The sequence below is a fragment of the Arachis duranensis genome, chromosome 5 (genome assembly GCF_000817695.3).
Source record: "Arachis duranensis cultivar V14167 chromosome 5, aradu.V14167.gnm2.J7QH, whole genome shotgun sequence".
Classification (NCBI taxonomy): Eukaryota; Viridiplantae; Streptophyta; class Magnoliopsida; order Fabales; family Fabaceae; genus Arachis; species Arachis duranensis.
Window position 1 is genome coordinate 102,025,551 of NC_029776.3, and position 19,850 is coordinate 102,045,400.

The 19,850-nt window shown below is 29.6% G+C and overlaps 1 protein-coding gene across 6 annotated transcripts; it reads left to right on the forward strand.

Annotated features, from left to right (window-relative positions):
• Nucleotides 1-2,333: 2,333 nt before the first annotated feature.
• On the forward strand, nt 2,334-8,446 carry LOC107491283 (transcription factor GTE6). 6 transcript variants are annotated; one of them, XM_021143423.2, is made up of 9 exons: nt 2,334-2,437; nt 2,872-2,997; nt 3,434-3,649; nt 4,769-4,846; nt 6,038-6,262; nt 6,461-6,559; nt 6,659-6,774; nt 7,523-7,673; nt 7,860-8,446. In XM_021143423.2, exons 2-9 carry the CDS (start codon nt 2,872-2,874, stop codon nt 8,028-8,030), a joined length of 1,182 nt encoding a protein of 393 aa, XP_020999082.1. In that variant the 5' UTR covers nt 2,334-2,437; the 3' UTR covers nt 8,031-8,446. The 6 variants fall into 6 exon arrangements, with proteins under 6 accessions (XP_020999082.1, XP_020999083.1, XP_052118404.1 ...); XM_021143424.2 differs by having other exon boundaries at nt 2,375-2,437; nt 2,831-2,997; XM_052262444.1 differs by having other exon boundaries at nt 2,385-2,437; nt 2,858-2,997.
• Nucleotides 8,447-19,850: the final 11,404 nt, after the last annotated feature.

A 19,850-nucleotide genomic window follows, 5' to 3' on the forward strand; every position in this document is an offset into this window, starting at 1 on the left:
GTGTGTCGGATGCGCTATTTTTTTTAATTTTTTTATTTATAATCTGAAAAAATTAAAACAGAAAATAAACAACATTATTTTTATTTTTTAAATGTAAATAAATTTTATTTTCTAGAAAAATAAAAAGCTATGAAATGACATGAAAATTATATAATTATAACAAACATTTCTATATTATTATATATAGTTTTATTTTTATAATTTTTTTTACATGAAATTGAGAGTTAATCTTTAAAATGGTTCTTAAAATTTAACATCCGATTCAATTTAATTTTTTAATTTTTAATTGGTTCAAATGGTATCTTAAAACTTTTAAGGCGTGACTCAAGTTGGCCTCTCCATCCATTTTCATCAGATTTGAATTCTTTAAAGTTTAAATTTCACTTTAAAGAGTAAAATGTGATCTCTCACCATTTATTTTATAGGTAGGACAAAAAATAAATATAAAAGAGAAAATGTTTAAAAGTAGAAAATCTCATTTTACTGTTTAAAGTGAAATTCAAATTTTAAAGAATTCAAATCCATTTTCATCACGGGAGAAACAACGTCGTTTTGCTGTTTGTACTTAATCGACGTCGTTTTACTCTTTCCTCTTCTTCTTGCTCTCAATTTGATTAGAAAATTTTTCTCTCTCCCTCTTCCTTCCTTTCCTTCTTCTCACCCTAAGATAAATAATGTTGTTATCGTATCTAAACGCAGCACAGTCACCATCGTTTTTCATCGGACTGCCATTGCTACCATATTCCTGGGCACATTCGTTGAGAGTTGGAGTGCATTATCTGAGAGAATCTAAAGGGGTTCTTGATGTTGCCGTCACCGCCTCATCCAGAAGGAAATTCACACTCGACACCAAAATGCTGCTAAAGAAACTAATGAATTGGTGACAAACATATGGGTTTATGAAAGTCGGTGTTGGCCGCGCCTGTTGCAACTGATGAAGGTGGTTATCGCTTATACCTTGTTTCATGATTCTCTAGTCCATGATGATGTGATGGTGATAGTACAGGAATTTTTTTAATAATAAAATAAAATAAATCCATATTTTCACAAACATGGTTTTTTTACTTTAATTTTTTTACATTTAAGCAAGTTTGCTAGATTCTGGCAAACTCTATAAAAATTGTCAAGTTTGCCTGGCGACTTCCTTTTAAGTTTTTTGAATTCTGCCTTTTTCATCAATTATAATCATTTCCAAATAGTATATAGATCTACAAACAGTATATAGGAGTACACAAAAATACACGAACAACTCAACTTAACTCAACCACTTCTCTCTTTTTTCCTCTCTTTAGAAAATCACTACTTCTCTCTAGAAATATTTTTCTTCCAGCACAAATGTAATCTGTGAAATCCCTTTAACGTATTTATACTAATGCATAAACCGCTACACCCATATCGCGGTTTATGCACATCCTATGCCAACACGTAAACCGCGACACCCTGTCGCGGTTTATGGTCATTTTTAGTTACATGTAATCCGTGACACCCCTATAGTGGATTAGTATTCGTAAGTCGCGGGACTCCAATGGCGGTTAACATAGATTAGGAAAAAAATGTATTTTGGTATCTATTTTCCATTTTGTGTATTCTGATAAAATTGGTTTTTATATTATTTAATATAGTAAATTGTCCTAAAATTTATAGTTATAAAAATTAGGATTGAACAAGTATATTTGTTAAATTTTTTTATTTAGTACAGAGTATGTATTACCTGAATTAAAAGAGTTATGATGAATAATATATTAACTTATCAATCTTATTTTTTAATGGTTGATCTATATAAATGCAATTAATTATTTTAAAATTATAATTTATTTCATATTTGATATTATATAAAAATAAATTCTTAAACTTGAAGAAAGAATCAGAATCATTATTGAGAGTTCCTTGATTAGAATGACAGAAAACTTAGCCAATGAAATGAGTCCGTAGTTAGAAAAGGCATAGTCTAGAAAAATAAGAACAAAAATAAATAAATAAACACAACATACCAAGATCTCAAAAAAATTGATCTTTTGATAAAATTTAAACAAAATAATCAAAAGCATCACGAAAAAATCTAACAAAAAATATATAAAAAAGAAAGTAGAATAACCTGAGAATTGGGGAGACTATGCCATTTGAGCTATTACTCATCGGCACAGTTTTCATAGTTTATAAAAAAAAAGTTTATAAAAAAAAATACTATCCTTTTTATAAAATGTTTATTCTGATAAAATTGGAAGCTAAATTATTTATTTTAGTAAATTGTCCAAAATTTAATTAATATTTTTTAAAAATTAATTTATCTAAAATTGAAATCTTCGATACCTAATTATCACTCTATTATTTTTCTAAAATAGCTACAAATTCTTTGTTCTGCAGAAAACTAGTGTCACACTACAACAGAGGGAGGTTGCGTTAAAACGCAGTGCGCAACTCCAATCTTCTTGATCGTGTGAGCTTCTTTCTTCACTGTTACCCACTCCTCTCTTCTACTAACATCTCTCTTCCTTTCTTTGTTCCTTTCCATTTTTTGTTCACCACACACATGTGGCTATTTAATGGGGATGGAACTGCTTATACAATCATTATAAAATTGCAAATCCCCAATTGTAAATAGATGGAATGTTATATACAATTTAAAGGATAGGCTTCAATTATTTTGTTAATTTTCTGTGCTAGTTGTAGAACTCTTGCTGGTTTCATTGGTAGAAACTTTTTCGTTCTGAATTGTGCATTGTGCTTACCTACGTTGCTTTTGTTTTCTGCATCCTCTCTCTGAGTCACTCAATATAAAATGTTTATTTATTTTTTAAGACTGATTGTTTACTTAAAAATCTGTTTCTAGAAACTAACAAATTTGCATCGATTGGAGTGTTCTTGTGTCAGATGGACACATTTGGTGCATCGATTTCGGAGGCAAAAAATATTACAACAGGGAACCCTTATGACTGTTTGATCGAAATGGAGGGATTCAAGTGTCGTGTCGATGATATGATTTCCAAAGTTGATGAGGCAAGTATTGCTAGTGAGTGTTATTTCAACAATTAATAATAGTCTTAATTATGTCAGTTTTCAAGATGCAATGTGAATTTTGTTTTGGGAAAATAAACTAAATATCTCACTTTTTGTACTCTATAGCAATTTTAGGGTATCAAATTACACATTTTGAAAGTTTAAGCCTTTAAGGTGTAAATTGCACATGGACCAGAGTTCAATAGGTTAACTGCTTATTCCCCTTTCATCTATCATATTTGCTTTGTTGAGTAATGCTACACAACTAGAAGAATTGTCTTAATATCTTAAAAATAATGGATATGGCATGAGTTTTGTTGAATATGCTTTCATGCGCTATGCATGTCTATGATATGTTTGCAAAGCTTTAGATGGAGGAAGCACTATTTCCTATTTTGAGACAGGAAGTTTTATGTGTTATGTTTTCTTCCTGCAGCTTGAGCAGAAAGTGAATGACATAGAAAATTTTTTCTCGAGCACGAATAAAAGACAAAACAATATGGATAAAGGTAATTCGTCTACAAAGGATAAAGACAAGGAGAAACATGTTCCAAGTATTAAGAAGCAAAACAAGGTAGCAACACGTAGAGAAGCAGCAGCGGCAAAGAGAATGCAAGATCTTATGCGCCAGTTTGGCACAATATTACGCCAGGCAAGGAAACTATCTTTAATTTATGTCTAAAGTTTTTATAGATGACCCCTGGTAGTGAAACATGCATCTGTATGTTGATTGTTTATTTGTTTAGAGACGGTTCTTGTTTATTTTGGTTACATATGGGCTACGCTTTGCATCTGTATAAGTTCGTGGTAATAGCAAGAATCAAGACACAAGTGTCAAATTATAACCTCTAGTTAACTTTTTTTGGGTTAAAAATTGTATGCCTATCTGTGCTTTTGCTCTTTCTTTCCCTGCCCTTTAATCTCTGAATGCAGAGAGCAATATAACAAGATTATAGGTCAACTTTTGTGAATAGGGAAATAGAGAATTGATTATTTTTTCATGATATGTAATACATTGGTAGAACCTCAATTTTATGTATAGTTATAGATGATCTTATTAAATTTCAATAGTTTAGGTAAATAGTTACATAGATTACTAAGTGCCATTTGACATGGTATCTAATACAACGATAAAAAGGGCTTTCAAGTATTATGAAGTTACAATTAGAGTTCATGAAAATGATGAACGAGTCATATGTCACAATGAGAAGTTTGTAATAGGACAGGTTGGACTACAGTTCTAGGATGTGACGGTGGATGATTCTAAAGTATCTACTTAGGGACTAATATGTTAAAGACTTAAATCCCAGTTTTGATAGAGAATAATCTAATGTTTGCATAAAGGCTTTTAACTATTTAATTGTTTGTGAAGGTACACCAATTTTCTGCCACTAAGGTTCTGATTTACACATTGAATATAAAAATCAACATGCCTGAGTGGGGCTCTAGATTTTTGTTGATAAAAATGAAGATATTCATTTTATTTTGCCCACAACTTGAATCTTTTGTAAAGCCAACTATCATATGTAATCTGATTTCTATTATCAGAACAATCTAAACTAAATAATGCTTTATTTTCATTTTCAAATGTGACAGACGTGATTATTATCTGCACTCTACTTCTTGATTTTACTGTAAATTTATTGTTTCATGTAATTTTTGGAACTTGAGCCCATGCCATGCAATTGAGTTGCGGTACATGATTTAGATAGTATATGCTGTCTTTCTCTTAGAACTACATATTAATTTGTAGCTGGTCTTTTTCCATCAGATCACCCAACACAAGTGGGTTTGGCCTTTTATGCAGCCTGTGGATGTCGAGGGCCTTGGTTTGCATGACTATTACGAGGTGAGGATGACATAGGGCCTTTTTTGGTAGGATATTCCTTATTTGGAGACACTAGGGTGCGTTTGATACGTGTCCCAGGACACTGGACAGGGATATAGAGACAGTAGGGATGGAGACACAATTGTTATGTCTCTGAATTGTGTTTGGTTATAGTAGATAGAACTGAAAAAATGTCTTTGTCTAACAATTGGTTAAAATGAACAAAACACAGACACGTATAAAATACCAAAACTACCCTTTCTAATTAAAAATTAAAAATTACTCCAACCTACACTTCTTCTCTTCCTCCCAGCAGCAACAACAGTCACACACCCCCCATCAGATCCCAACCTCTTGTGTCTCCTCCATAATCTTTCTTTCTGCTGCCACCACACACCTCCACTAATCTCTCCTCCCTCTACCTTTATCCCTCTCTTTCCCAAAACCAAACCAAAACCACTCTTCCATTCCCTTTCCACCACCTTCAAATTTGTCACTCTTGAATCATGCCTTTTTATTCTTATAACCTCCATTTCCATTGTTCCCTTCAAATGTAAGAGAGAAAGAAGGAGAGGCAGAGGAGGAGGAGGGTTAGAGGAAGTGTAAAGTGACAGAGGTAGAGGAAGAATGTTAGGCTGTAGAAAGCCAAGACAAAAAACTTAACATTATAGAAATGGGGTGTTACGTTCAATAAGTGGACAGTATAAGAATAGGGATAAATGTATTAGAGAGAATTGTGATAGTGCATACTATGGAAACGGTGGTAGAACCTTGCCTTAGATGGTTTTGGCATATATGCAAAGAAAGCCTATAAAAGCCCTGAAAATATTAGATGGAGGGTACGCCGGTAGCTAGGGTGTAGAGAAAGATGAAAATTTATATGTGAAACTATTTAAATAGATCCAGATTTTAATATGCTTGCATGTAAACATAATTTATAACAAGACCCTAGAATTGCTTGATCCTTCTTGGCAACTTCATCAAATTGGAGAAGACTTGGTTGTTATTTTAACTTTTCTCTTTCATAAATATATTTTATTATGAAAAGAAATTTCATTTTTTTTAATATGTGACATATAGTTGTGGTTTTGGATCAATAGGCTTTTAATTAAGTTAAGGATCTTTCATTCGATACTGCATATTTCAGGAATCTGATGCTCCACAGAAATTTCTTATGAATTTGGTTAATCTGTTGGGTGTGGTGCATATTAGGTCATTGACAAGCCAATGGATTTTAGTACCATTAAGAATCAAACGGAAGCTAAAGATGGTACAGGATATAAGAATGTTCGGGAGATATGTGTTGACGTGAGGTTAGTTTTCACGAATGCTATGAAGTATAATGACGAAAAAAGTGATGTCCATGTGATGGCAAAAACTTTGCTGGAAAAGTTTGAGGAGAAATGGTTGCAATTTCTGCCCAAAGTTACTGAAGAGGTAAAGTCCTTTTTCTCTTAATTATTATTATTATTGTTATTATTATTATTATTATTATTATTAGAAACTCTGATGGAAAAGCTTAATTCTTGTGAATTGTTTTCCCCGATATTAATGATTGTGGATTTTGTCACCCCCCCCCCTTTTCTGATGATAATACCTCAATTCTTCTAATCATTTGGGATTATTAAATTTTAGGAAACAAGACGAGAACAAGAAGAAGCTGAAGCACAGTTAAGCATGCAGCTTGCTCAAGAAGCAGCTCATGCCAGGATGGCTAGAGACTTAAGTAACGAGGTATTTGTAAAAGTTCTATGATCTTATTGTTTAGTTTTCATATGGGGGCGACAGGAAATTTAACACAATGAAGTACAATCTCTTGCAAGCATTTTAAACATACTTCTTCTACATGTCTTGAACTTGCTCAAGAGATTGAACCTTTTATCTTTTCAGCTGTATGATGTTGATGTGCATTTAGAAGAGCTACGGGAGATGGCTGTTAAAAAATTCAGGTTAGCTTTGATACGTCATGTTTTTCCTATGTATTTTGTATTTTTCTAGCTATGAAGTTGTGTGCTTTGTTTGAATTGGAGAAAATGGTTTCAAAGTTACCTTAGTTACTTTGTGGTGTAGCTTATTCCCCTTTGTGACACCTTAGGAATGGTGAAATTCATTTCTTAACACATCTCAATTTTATGTCAGTTTCTGGGATACATGGGAGTATATTGTAGAATTCACTCTGAAAATGATGAACATTATGCAAGCTAAATTTGATATGTTCTATTGAATTGGATATGAGGTTGGAATAGATAAACCTTAAAAGCATTTTTGGGTTTCAAAATCAGTTAGATATACTTTTCATGCTTTGAATACAATTTTAAAGTAGACAAGTTAAAGCAAAGTCAATATTTCCTTTGCCCAACTGTTGAACACTTGAACTGCTATAAAAAAAGCCAGATTACATAACCATTTTTTATATTTGGAGTTGGAGATGTACATGGCATCACGATGGTCCTGGGACTTAAAACCATTCCATTAATTTGTTAATCCTTTTAAGTTTGAATTCTATTCCTTGATTATCTTTAGATGAAAATATAATTGAAAATGAACCGTACTCAATCATCCCTATTCTCTGTGCCGCCCTTGCCTCATATGTGTTTTAGTGACTTATTTCTCGTTATATCTTTCTCCGTCTTCAAAAGAGACATGACTTTGTTTTTATCACCCCCATATAGCTAAGTTTGACAATATTGGTTACAGGAAAATGACAACAGATGAAAAGAGAAAGTTAGGCGCGGCTCTGGCTCGGTTGTCACCTGAAGATCTAAGTAAAGCATTGGAAATCGTCGCCCAAAATAATCCGAGCTTCCAAGCAACTGCAGAAGAGGTGGATCTCGACATCGATGCTCAGGTAATTTATCTATATACTTCATTCCAAGTGTCACAATCTCATCCATTTGTTTCCCTTCATAAATCTTAAATAAAAAGATACAAAGAAACAAATAGATCTGTTTTCTGTTTTTCTTGCTTTCGGTTCATGATGTTGGGGGGATATTATATTATGAGTATTTTAACGATTTATGCATTGTTTAAGCAGAGCCAGTCGACCTTATGGAAGTTGAAATACTTTATAGAGGAGGCTTTAGAAAAACAGAGCAAGAATTCAGGAAGCACCAGTGGCAATGAAAATCATAACAACAAAAACAGACGTAAACAAGAGTCATGTGATGCTGTTGCCAAAGCTTCTAAGAACAAGAAGCCCACTTGAAAGGTTATTTGGAGAAAGGGTTTTGCTTTCTATGTTATCTCCAACGAGTTATAATCAGCGCCAAAAATGAAGAAAGGATAAAACATAAAAAGAAGAAAGAAATTGAGTTGTAATGCACATGGAGTGGAAAGCAAGCCGATAGTATAAAGGTTCAGAAGGCTTTCAAGTATTCCAGAATCATTAACCATTGATTGTGATATATATATATATATATATATATATCGAGAAATTCTATCTGATTCACCTTTTCAGCATACTATGCTGATTTTAGAGACAGGATAGAACATGATACTGAAATAGAGACAATCAGGCGTAGACACTAAAAATTATTCTTTGGATACGATGTATAAGATATTAATGTAATGTTCAGTATTATGTTTGGATATATATAAATAAGACTAAAATATTATATGAAATGACTAAAATAGCCATGTGATTTCAAATTTTGTACATCAAGTATAAACTAATTTAATAGAGAATGAGAGCACATATGAATGTAGACAGAATTTGAAATTGAGTTTGATTAATAAAAAATTTTGTTTAAGTTAATAAGCCAAATTAATTTTAAATAAAAAAATAAATTTTAAAAAAAATCTGTTTTTATATAAAAAAATTAGTTTTTGTACATAAAAAATTATTTTTATTTAGAAAATTAATTTTTTATCTAAAAATTGATTTTTTTTAAAATTATATAAAATTAATTACAATTTATAAATTATTTTTTAGTATTTTAAAAGATCAATTTTATTCTTGATAATATTTATCTTTCGAAAGTTTTAAGACTAATTATTTTATTACAAATCAAATAATATACTACAAAGTTAAAATAGTATTGAAGTTAAAACGATAAAAAAAGAATTTTCATCCCAATAACAAATTTTACAAAAGGGAGAGAGTATTTGAAAGAGATAGAGAAAAAGCAGGAAAAAAAAAGTACCTCTCTCAGAACAACGCAACAGGAAAAATAAGAAGGGGTAATAATGGAATAATAAAAAATATCGGACAAAACAAAACAAAATTTATAAAAAAGTCCGTGTCCATTCTTTTAAATCCGTGTCCATCATTGTTTTCCATAAAAGAGTGGACATAAAAGTATAAAAAACTATCTAAAAAACAATGTGTTTAGTGTCTTTATCTCTAATTTCAAACACTTTTTAAACATGTGTTGTCTATATCTCTTTTGTATCCTACTTCCAAAAACAAATACTACCTACTAGATCTTACTAACTACCCATCCTACCTCCTCTTTTCTGCAAACTTTCTTTAGCCGTTAATCAGTTACTTTGTTACCCTCTCTATAAATATGGATGAGGTTGATATCCCAATTTTATTACAAGTACTCTCCCCAATGCCATGGATAAGAGAATTTGGGTGTTCCTTCCGGTACTCCTTTTTGGAGATAACATTCAGGACTGCTTTTGAACCCATTTTCACCGCTATTTGACGGTGATACTATTCATACAATTTTTTTTTTATTAAATCTAACCAAATTGGTTTAGTTATTGATTAGACTAACAAAAATTACATATACAATTTAATATGCCAACAAGATATAGATCAAATGGCATAATTTTTTCATCATTGTCTAAAAAATTTACATTTTTATAAACTTATAAATTTAAAACAAAACTATTTCTAAAAATTTATTAAAAATTATCATTTGATTTATTAGCATCTAAAGAATTATTATCAAAACTTTTGATGTTAAAAAAATTAATATAAAGTATAACCCTCCAAAATAGCATAGGAGTTAAAATTTAATTTTTTTTAGAATTAGAAGTAACATATATTATATAAATATAGTTGATCATTTTAATTTGTATAATTATTTGTTATTTCTAATTTTAAAAAAAATTCAAGTTTTAACTCGCCACCTTAGAAGGCTATACTTTATATTAACTTTTTCAATGTCAAAAGTCCTAATAATAATTCTTTAGATGCTAATGAGTCAAATGATGATTTTTAAAAAATTTTAGAAATTGTTTATTATTTCGTTTTAAATTTATAAGTTTATAAAAATATAGATTTTTTAGAATTTGAATTAAAACACAAAAGTTGAATTTTTATTCTTATTGTTTTTATTTTTTGATATTTTATTTGAATTCAAACGTGGAGTATTTTTTTATTAACATTTATGTTTTAAAGTTAATATAGAATAAATAAACAATTAAAATGTCAATATTTTGTAGAAGTAGTAAATCTAATCATGATGATTTGATTTATTATATAATGTTGTGTAGTAGTAAATTGAATTAAATTGATTTAATTTATTATATATGTGTTGTGTAGTAGTAAATCAAATCAACTAGATTCGATTTAATATCACAATAGCTAATTCAAATTATATAAATTCGATTTATGTTTATTCTATATAATTCGATACATATTAATTTAATTTATTACTAAAATGTATAAATCAAATTTAATAAATTTGATATACATAAATATTTGTATGAAAATATCTAAATAATATTTTTTTGTTTTAAGTGATTTATATAATATTGGATTATTGGATTGCTTTTAATTTATATAAGTGTTTTACCCCGATTACAAATTTCTTGGTTCATATATTCACAATCTTTATATATTGCTTTATACTTTCTGTCTTTTACCAAGTTGTTTGTTTTGTATAAAGTGATTCAGATTTTATGTGAATGGACCTTTTATGCTAAGATATAAAAATTTGGGCAAACTATTAAAAATTACACCCGATTTTGGAGACGCTAACAAAAATTATCCTCAATTTTGATAACGATAAAAATATTTTTAAAATATTATAAAATACGATAAAAATAATTAAAAATAATATTTTTTATTAATGATAAATGTCTTTTATATTTAGCAAACATCTTATATATTTGATTTAAAATTTTGTAGAAATATTTGCATAAATACTTAAAAAGTACATACAACAAATTGAATAAAAATTTGATCTTTAGAATTTTTTTATTTTTTAATAATATTCTTGGACATTAATAAAAAATGACAAAATATATAAAATTAACAAATTTTAAGAACAAAACTGTTTTATTTATCTGATCATGTTTGTAAAAAATTATATCAAAATTTATTTTTTTAAATACTTTTTGAAAATATATATTTAATATTAATATTTTCTCGTGTTTCAAAATACTTTTAGAATATTTTTGTTATTAACAAAAATGGAGTGTTTTTGCCAGTGCTTTTGAAAATGGAGAGAGATTTTGGTAGTTTATCCCAAAAAATTTCTGTTTTGTTGGCAATTTTTGTGTTGTTAGCCGTTTGTGTGTTTTATTATCAATTGGTTTATGTTCACTTAATATTTTCTGTGTTTAACAAAAGTAACTTTTATGTTTTATTGAACTAATCGATTTCCGTGTTTGCTTGAAGCAAATTTACGTGCGTTTGTAAAAAATTGTTTGGTTTTGATTATTGTGTTTAAGGCACTAAATTTTTACATAAAATTATTTTGTTGTTCTTTATAGATTTATTAAATTTTTAATTAAGTTATTATATTTTTTAATTAAATTTTATATTATTTTTAATTTTATAATTAGATCTTTGTCATTGTAAAATGTATTAAAATCAACGGAATATTTTTTTACAAATTAAAAATATCCACAACTAAGAACTTAATTATTATATATTAATATATATTATTTACATCTTCTTAAAGCATGAGTAACTAAACCTCCTAAGTTAAGGTTAAGAGCTCTACTGATTCTTATGGATTAATATTATTGTTTCTATTTCAATATATATTTAATATCATTCTATGATGTATTGTCGATCTTCATCTAAATGAGGCTGGGTATGTTCCTTTTTCTGCATGAGTTCTTTGCGAGTCCTGATTCGGATAGCATTGAGCTAAAACTTGAGAATACATCACCTGAACCAATAATTCATCTGGACTAATCGAGGATATGTGACATATAATCCGATTAGTTCTGGGTGATGAGGTTCTTGTGGCGCTAAGGCTAGAATCATAGAGCACCATTCTTCGATGCGCAAGATCTAACTTTATATGTGGCTTTTTGAGTAGGATCAACAAAAGGAGAGTGAATTATGTGGGCTTCATCCGCGGCCATAGTGAATAACATGAGTTAAACATGGCATTTGCTGTGGTTCAAGAGAGATTAACTTGATGAGAGGACATGAGTTAAACTTCAATTAATTTTTATTTTTTCGTTAATTTTAAAGTTTTTGACATGAAAATAACCTAATTACAAAATTAAAATAGTGTAGGGATCCAATTGTTGGGCCGCCGTGGGGAACTCTCGACAAGATTTCGAAGAGGAATCAAGTGAGATAACATAAGATGAAAAGATATCCTATCCAACTCAAAATTTTATGGTAGTAAATTAATGGGTCTCTCATCTTATAAACTCCTCACTCTTCCTTGTTTTCTTTGATGTGGGACTAATTTCATACACTCCTCACGCTTACAAAATTAACACCAATTAAAAAATAAAAAAGTATAATGACCTAATTATAAATTTAGTAAAACTATTATTTGGCGAGTCAATAACCCAGCTAGTTAGTCATTGTGTTTCTTAGTTAACTCCTACGGTAATTAGTTAGGAGCTGAGGTGGCCGGATTAATTATTGGTGTAAGGGTCTTAGCACACTAAAGTTAGTTAACTTTCTAAAATTAAGAGTTAGTATTGTCAGATTTACTAATAAAAAAAAATCCGTCAGTATTATGTTTACCAGCGAATTTTCAGTTTGGCCAAATTTGATGGTATACACCTCATCGAAAAATATTTATCATCAAATTTTGATGTTTGCCGGTAACTTGTAACGAATTTATCGTCAGAATATGATGGTTTATGTGCAAAAAATCTAATGAACATTATTGGAGGAAAAAATCCGACGGTAATGTTGGCACTATAAGTTGAGCTTTTGCACTATTTTACCGTCAGAAACATTTGACGGAAAAAATTTTTTATTTTTTTATAAAAAAAAGATGAATGGTCGCTACCATCAGAATTTGCCGTTGGTAGTTCCATGGTTGCGTGAATATGTTTTTTTAACAATGAAGGTGTTTTATCTAAAAACAGTGATCTATATATGATGTAAAAATATCAAATATATAGAATGTAAACACGAAATGAAAGTTTGATAATGAAATATATAGGATAGAACTATATTGATATTAAGCTTATTCAGATTCATCATCCTCCTCATCTGAGGTAATTTCTTAGTCATTGAACTCATCTTCTTCTTCTTTATCTCTATCAACCCTGTCTTCTTCTTGAAGATCGTTGTCGTCCAGTGGTAGTGTGTCGTCATCTACCCTAACATTAATGATGTCATAATCCATAACCACTACAAGAAACATGCTGAATACTGTCAGATTTACGGTCGGATTTAGCGCCGACTATTACCGTCGGATTTAGTAGCGTTTTTGGCATTGGATACAAGCAAGATTTAGTTCCTCAATTTATTTACCGTCGGATTTTATGTTCTGACACTAAATTCGACAGTAATCGTTGGCGCGAAATCTTATTTCAGTAGCACCAACTTTACCTGCAGATTTTTCATCGGATTCGGCTGCCGGTATATTAGTTTAGTGAAATACTGCTTGTAGGCAATTTACAATCGAAAATTTTTGCCGGTAAATCCAACAGTAAAATTGGTGTAAAATTCAAATGCAAACCCCTTCTCCCTCACTTCTGTGAACTCACTCTCTCTCTTCTCTCTCTCCTCTTGTCTTCTCTATTCGGCCCTGAAGCTGCCGGCGTCGCCACTGCCAGCTAGAGCCTACACCGCCGCCGCCGCCGCACCTTGTCGCCATTGGAGCTGTCGATCACTGCTGGAGCCATCGGAAACGCCGCTGCTGTTCGCGTTCATGGTCACTGCCGTCGGTATTGGTGACGTTGTCACCGTCACTGTCAGTTCCTGTCACCACCATGCCTCTATTATCCCGCAGCCACTATCAGAGGTAATTTTGGCATAGTTTTTTTTTAAGATTGTTTTGTGAGTTTAATGTTTTGTTAAGTAGTTTATGAAATTATTGATTAAATTAGTGTAATGAAGTTTGTGATTAGGATTTGATATAGTTTTTTTATTTATTTTAGATTTTTTGTGAGTTTTAGGAATTTGTTAGATATTTAATCAAATTATTGATTAAATTAGTATAATGAAATTTGTGATTAGGGTGGTTTAGTTTTTTATTTTTTTTTTAGATTTTTTTGTGAGTTTAGGATTTTGTTAGATATTTTATTATCAAATTGTGTTGTTACCGCTGTACATGGCAAACAAACAAATTCAATCACAATAAAGTCTTAAATTCAATTTGGTAAAGCTTTAATTTCAATCATCTTACATTCTTTTTAGAGCAGCAATTGATATAAATTTTAGGATTAATCTCTACATACAAGTGTTTTGCATTTATAAGTTTTACAAGTCTGAACGAAACCCACCCATTAAATACGCTGCTTGTTACGTGCTTTTTTAACAGAATTTTAAATCAATTCAAATCAATTAACGCACAAATATATAACTTCCATTTTTCAAAAGATTTTGTTTCTTTTTTCGAGTTTCTTGCCAAATTATTGGATTTCCTTCATGCATTCTCTCTTTGCTTCGTTTTTTTCGATTTTCATAGTTTCTGAAATCAAGCTTTGAAATCGTTTTGAAGATAATGGAACTTCAGAAATACACCCAAACGATTACATAAATACACCTAAACGATTACAGAAATACACCTAAACAGTTACAAAAATACACTCAAACGGTTACAGAAAGGATTACAGAAATACACCCAAACGGTTACAGAAATACACCCAAAGAATTACAGAAATACACCCAAAAGATTTAAAAAATACACCCAAAACGGGGAAGACAGTATATTTCTTCTTGAAATCTTTTAATATTTTGCTAGTTAAGGATGAGGCACATGACAGAGATAATCTAGAAAAAAAACCTAGAAGAACAGTAAAACAGTACCTTGAATAATGTTTCTTCCTTTTTTCTGGTGATTTTTGATGGAGATTTGTATCTTTTCTTCTTGATTTCTTCTACTCTTCGCGAGGAGTTGGAACGTTTCTGTAAAATCATAGTAGTTTATTTTGAATGTTCCTTAAATCTTGATGATTTGCGTTTTGATTGAGGAAAAAGAGGAAGAGTGAACGTGTTGTGGAAGGGGCGCGTATTTTTTTCTTGATGGTTTGCGTTTTGATTGAGGAAAAAGACGAAGAGTGAATGTGTTGTTGAAGAACCGCGTGTTTTTTCTTGGACTTAGAGCAATTTGTATAACTTGTAATCCAAAAAAGCTTGTATGTGTAGCAGGCCTCTAAATTTTACCAAAGTCATAAAGGTGCAATTGATATATACAAAACAGCACTTAAACACCAAACTTTAATTATAAATTAAATGCTGAATTCATAAAAGCACTTCAAATATTGCTACGTACACAGTTCCTTTTAAGTGCAGTGCTTAGGCATTAACACCAATGCTCATGAGCTTTTCAAAAAATTCCTGTGAATATAATTTTGTCATTCACCAATAGATTAAATCCACGGCATAATTAAGTTAGAGTAAATATTCTCATATGCTATCTGAATGATCAATATACTAATAACTTATCATGAGGCGACCAATCAATAGTTGCATACACATACTTATCACCTTCTTCAATTTTTGCTTGAGCTCCGTTAGCCAAAAATGATGACAATTCAAGAAGCACGGAGAGAACTCGAGAAAAAACAATGCAAGATGAATTTTCGTTATTGGCTCAAAATTCAAAACTACTCATTTCCAATGTAACTCAATTATATCTAAAATTCCTGTATCTTAATTCTTAATTGCTTTTGATACAATCAATCAAGTAATTGTATCATATCGGTTATATTAAAATAATGATAATTTTTATGATGGAACCTAATGAAAAGTTAAGTAATGAGGTAATAAGGTGCACGAAGAAAAGAAAGTAGAGAAGTGAAAGAAATTGATACCCATTCCAAGTGCACAGAGAGCAACGTTATTGTTCTGCTTTATATGTACCTCTACATCAGTAAGAAAATTAAATTGAAATCCAAAATTAAAGTAGTGGCACAATCACGAAATTACCAATCGAAGGGAGTGGACCAAAATCAAAATTCGATGGAACCGAAACCAAAATCAACAAGAGAAAAACCCTAAATTCGGTAATTTGATAACAGCACATCACAAGAAATGATCCGAAATAGAACTTCCATAAAATTACTAGAAAGAAATAAGCAATAAAGAGATGGAGAAAGAGATACCTGAGGACCGAGCTTGAGGCGATAGGCTTGAGAGAAAGAGGTGAACGGTGGAGAGTTGTCGATTTGCCTAAGAGGACAGAGCACGGCACCACGGCGAAGCAGAGCAAAGGTTTCAGAATGTCGAGCAGAGCAGAGGTTTCAGCATGGCGCGAGTAGAAGAACACGGCAGACCAAAGCAGAAAGACCAAGGCGTGAGCTCGAGCAGTGGCGAATCTGGCAGCGCAAGTTTATTGAGGTTAGAAGATGACCCAACCCACATATCATTAAAAGAAGTGGCCAATTTTATTTCACAAAAACTAAGTAGCCCACCACTGATGACCCAAATGAAAAAACAAAACTAATGGAGCAGCCCATAAACCCTACACCCACTTAGAGATTTGCAACCTTGGCTCGTTATTCCTAGCCAACTCCATTCAACTAGCAAGTTCGACAAACTCTGCCAAGCCTATTCAAGACAAGTATCACCCTGCCACTTGTCATAACATCCTTCGATCTGTATGAATAAATCTATATGTTATAAATATCCTAAAAAATAATAAGCAACCTCTTTTATTTAGTTAAAAACTTATTTGTTATTGTTGTTTTGGGTAGTGAAATATCATTCATATGTATTTTAATTTTTTCAGTAATAAATTTTGATATATAAATTTATATGTAAATTTTTAATGATAAATTATTAATAAATTATTATATAAAAATATATCGACGACAATTCAATCTAATTGGATAATTGAGCCTCGATCGGTTTGCTGACCCGTTCGATTCTAGCACCTTGGATGAAATACATAACATAATCAATAATTCCCGCTCGTAAAACATGCTCAAATTAAACCAAAATCCAAAAGCCTTCTTTATAGGCCAGCCATACCCCTCATGATGAGGCTTTTCTATTCCCACTCAACATTATTGTTCCAAGACATAAAGCTGAAGTCAAGGATTTGGGATAGCCCACCGGTGATTTGGTACACACAGAATTCAATTAGCGCCTCGTTTCACGAAGAAATCAATCACGAGAGATTCTCCTCATCTTAATAGATAATAGTTGTTCCTCGAATCAAAACAGGGTTCTGAGTTCTGACTCTGACCCTTGCATTAACCTTATAATTGTAGCTAGCTATGGAAACATGCTGGCTGTGTGTCCAACACAGATATAAGGTTACGAGTGCTTAGTGTTTATGGATGAAATAAAATAATATGTGTTCGATCTGACAAAAAATTGATTGATTATATTAAAACAGAAATAAAAAGAGAAATAGTAAGACTGAAATACATTTAAAAAAAATACATTAATATTTTTATAATTTCGTTTGGTAATGATATTATTTTTTATAAGTAACTTGTCAAAGTTTGTTTTGAAAATATAATTTCTTAAAATCTGTAACGTTTATATCTGATAAATCAAATTAAAAAGGACTTTTAATAAGTACAAAAAATAATAATAATAATATTTAGTAAAATAATTTGCAAAATTTTAAATGACAATAATAGACTACATAAATAGGAAAAAAATTTGATCGTAAATAAAATTTGACATCAATAATATAACTAAGTAAATTTGAATATTTATTGATATATAAAATTATATTAAAATTTTTTATTTTAATAAATATAAATTAATTTTAAAAAATATCTCCTTAAATACTTTTAAAATATTTTTAACTTTTAAAACTACAAATACAAGTAATTAATTTTTTATTTATCGTACAAAATGAAGTATAAGTACTTTTGTAAAACAACAAACATATCTCTAAAAGGCTTGACCATACCCAAGGCTTAATGATGTTTCTCTGTTTCTATTTTTAATAACAATGTCGCTAGATAACTAACAAGAGGCTAACTAACAATAAATCAATAAGCATTTTTGAATTGTACTCTATATTAACTAATTAATTGTATTAATTAGTAATTATTTAAATTTTATTTTTTAAAAATACAAAATTAATGATTATTAATTACAATTATTTAAAATTAGTTGATTAAATTAGCTGATTAGAAGTTGTTTATTTATACTTTTCTTTTTGATAATTAGTGGTTCTTAATGTTGTCTATTTTTAGATTTTATTTAAGGTTTAATTACTCTATTAGTCTCTATAGTTTCGCAAAATTTTTAATTAGGTCTTTATATTTTTTTTCTTTTACCAAATTTTTTTTAATTAGGCACCTCTTGGTAGTAATTGGCTTAATTTTATAGAGACCTAATAAAAAAAATTAGTGCAAAGACCCAAATAAAAGAAAAAAATATATATATGAACCCAATTAAAAAAAATTTGGTGCAAAAATTTAACTAAAAAAAAGATATAAAGACCTAATTAAAAATTTTACGAAACTATAAAATTCAATAGAATAATTAAACATTTATTTAATCCTAACTAATTATTCATTTTTAAAAGGAGGATTTGAGTACTAGACAATATGAATTTCTTTTTCTTTTCGATTAAAACTCTATCAAATGAAGTAAAAGCTAACTTACTTAAAGCATTTTGGGTTGAAATAGTAAATAAATATCATATTGAAAATAAAATCTTTATTAGATCTATTTTAAAACTAACTCCTACGAGTTCTGAAAAGCAAGAAAAAATCTAGCATATCTTTTTTGCGGATGCTGCTGTAAAGATGCTTAAAACGTCTTTTTATAAAGATATTTACGTTTTGTATTATTATTAGGTGTATTAATGAATTGATTATTTTAAATTTATTAACAAATTAGAATAAAATCGATTTTTTTATAATAATAACAATAAACCCATTTTTTTAGAGAGTTAATTGTATTTTTAAATTTTTAGGGATTTAATTGTCTACAAAACAAAAAATCAAGTATATATTTGTCTTTTTATAAAAAATGTAAAGATATTTGATTTAGATTGTGTAATTCGATCGAATCAAATCGAGTCTAATAATTATAATACAAATAATTAAGTTTATTATTATCGTTATAATAAACCGATTTTGTTCTGATTAATTAAAAAATAAATTATTAACCAATTTAATAAAAATATCCAATAATAACATAACATATGTAAACGCTTTTTAAAAAAAAATATTTTTAGTGTCTTTATTAAGGTGGTCTCCATCTTACTTTTATATCTTTGTTTCATATTGTTTTATTCTTAACACAAAAGCAACTTTGTAAAATTTGTTTTAGCTCCACAGGTCTCGTATTAAATTTTAATGATTAACAAATTTTCATATAATTTTAAATTTCCATTTTTATTATCTATTGTTTACTCAGGTGTCTATTATATACTAAAGAATTTTTTTCTTAGGTAATAAAAACAAACAAGGTAATATTAAATATGAAAAATCGATTCTTAATTTCAGAAACTGAGTATGAATAATTAGATCACTTTAGAAATTGATTTTAACTGAGAGCATATCAGAAAAACAACATTTTTAACTTAAAAGCGTCAATTACTTACTTCAGAATTACATCTTCACAAAAACGTGTGTTTTGACATTAATTTTTGAAAATGAACATATTTAATAACAAGTCAAATTACCTAAAAAAATGCCACAGCTACAAGTAAAAAATACTTGTCTTTTAAACTCATTTCAAGAAACAAAGTGACTATGATAGAATAGAAATTTCAATCGA

What these genes read in the sequence shown, in the direction of transcription:
- LOC107491283 (XM_021143423.2), top strand. Translation starts at nt 2,872, where the DNA reads ATGGACACATTTGGTGCATCGATTTCGGAGGCAAAAAATATTACAACA. An exon ending in TGATTTCCAAAGTTGATGAG is followed by an intron (nt 2,998 to 3,433) that starts GCAAGTATTGCT and finishes TTCTTCCTGCAG; the next exon opens with CTTGAGCAGAAAGTGAATGA. An exon ending in ATGGCTGTTAAAAAATTCAG is followed by an intron (nt 6,775 to 7,522) that starts GTTAGCTTTGAT and finishes TATTGGTTACAG; the next exon opens with GAAAATGACAACAGATGAAA.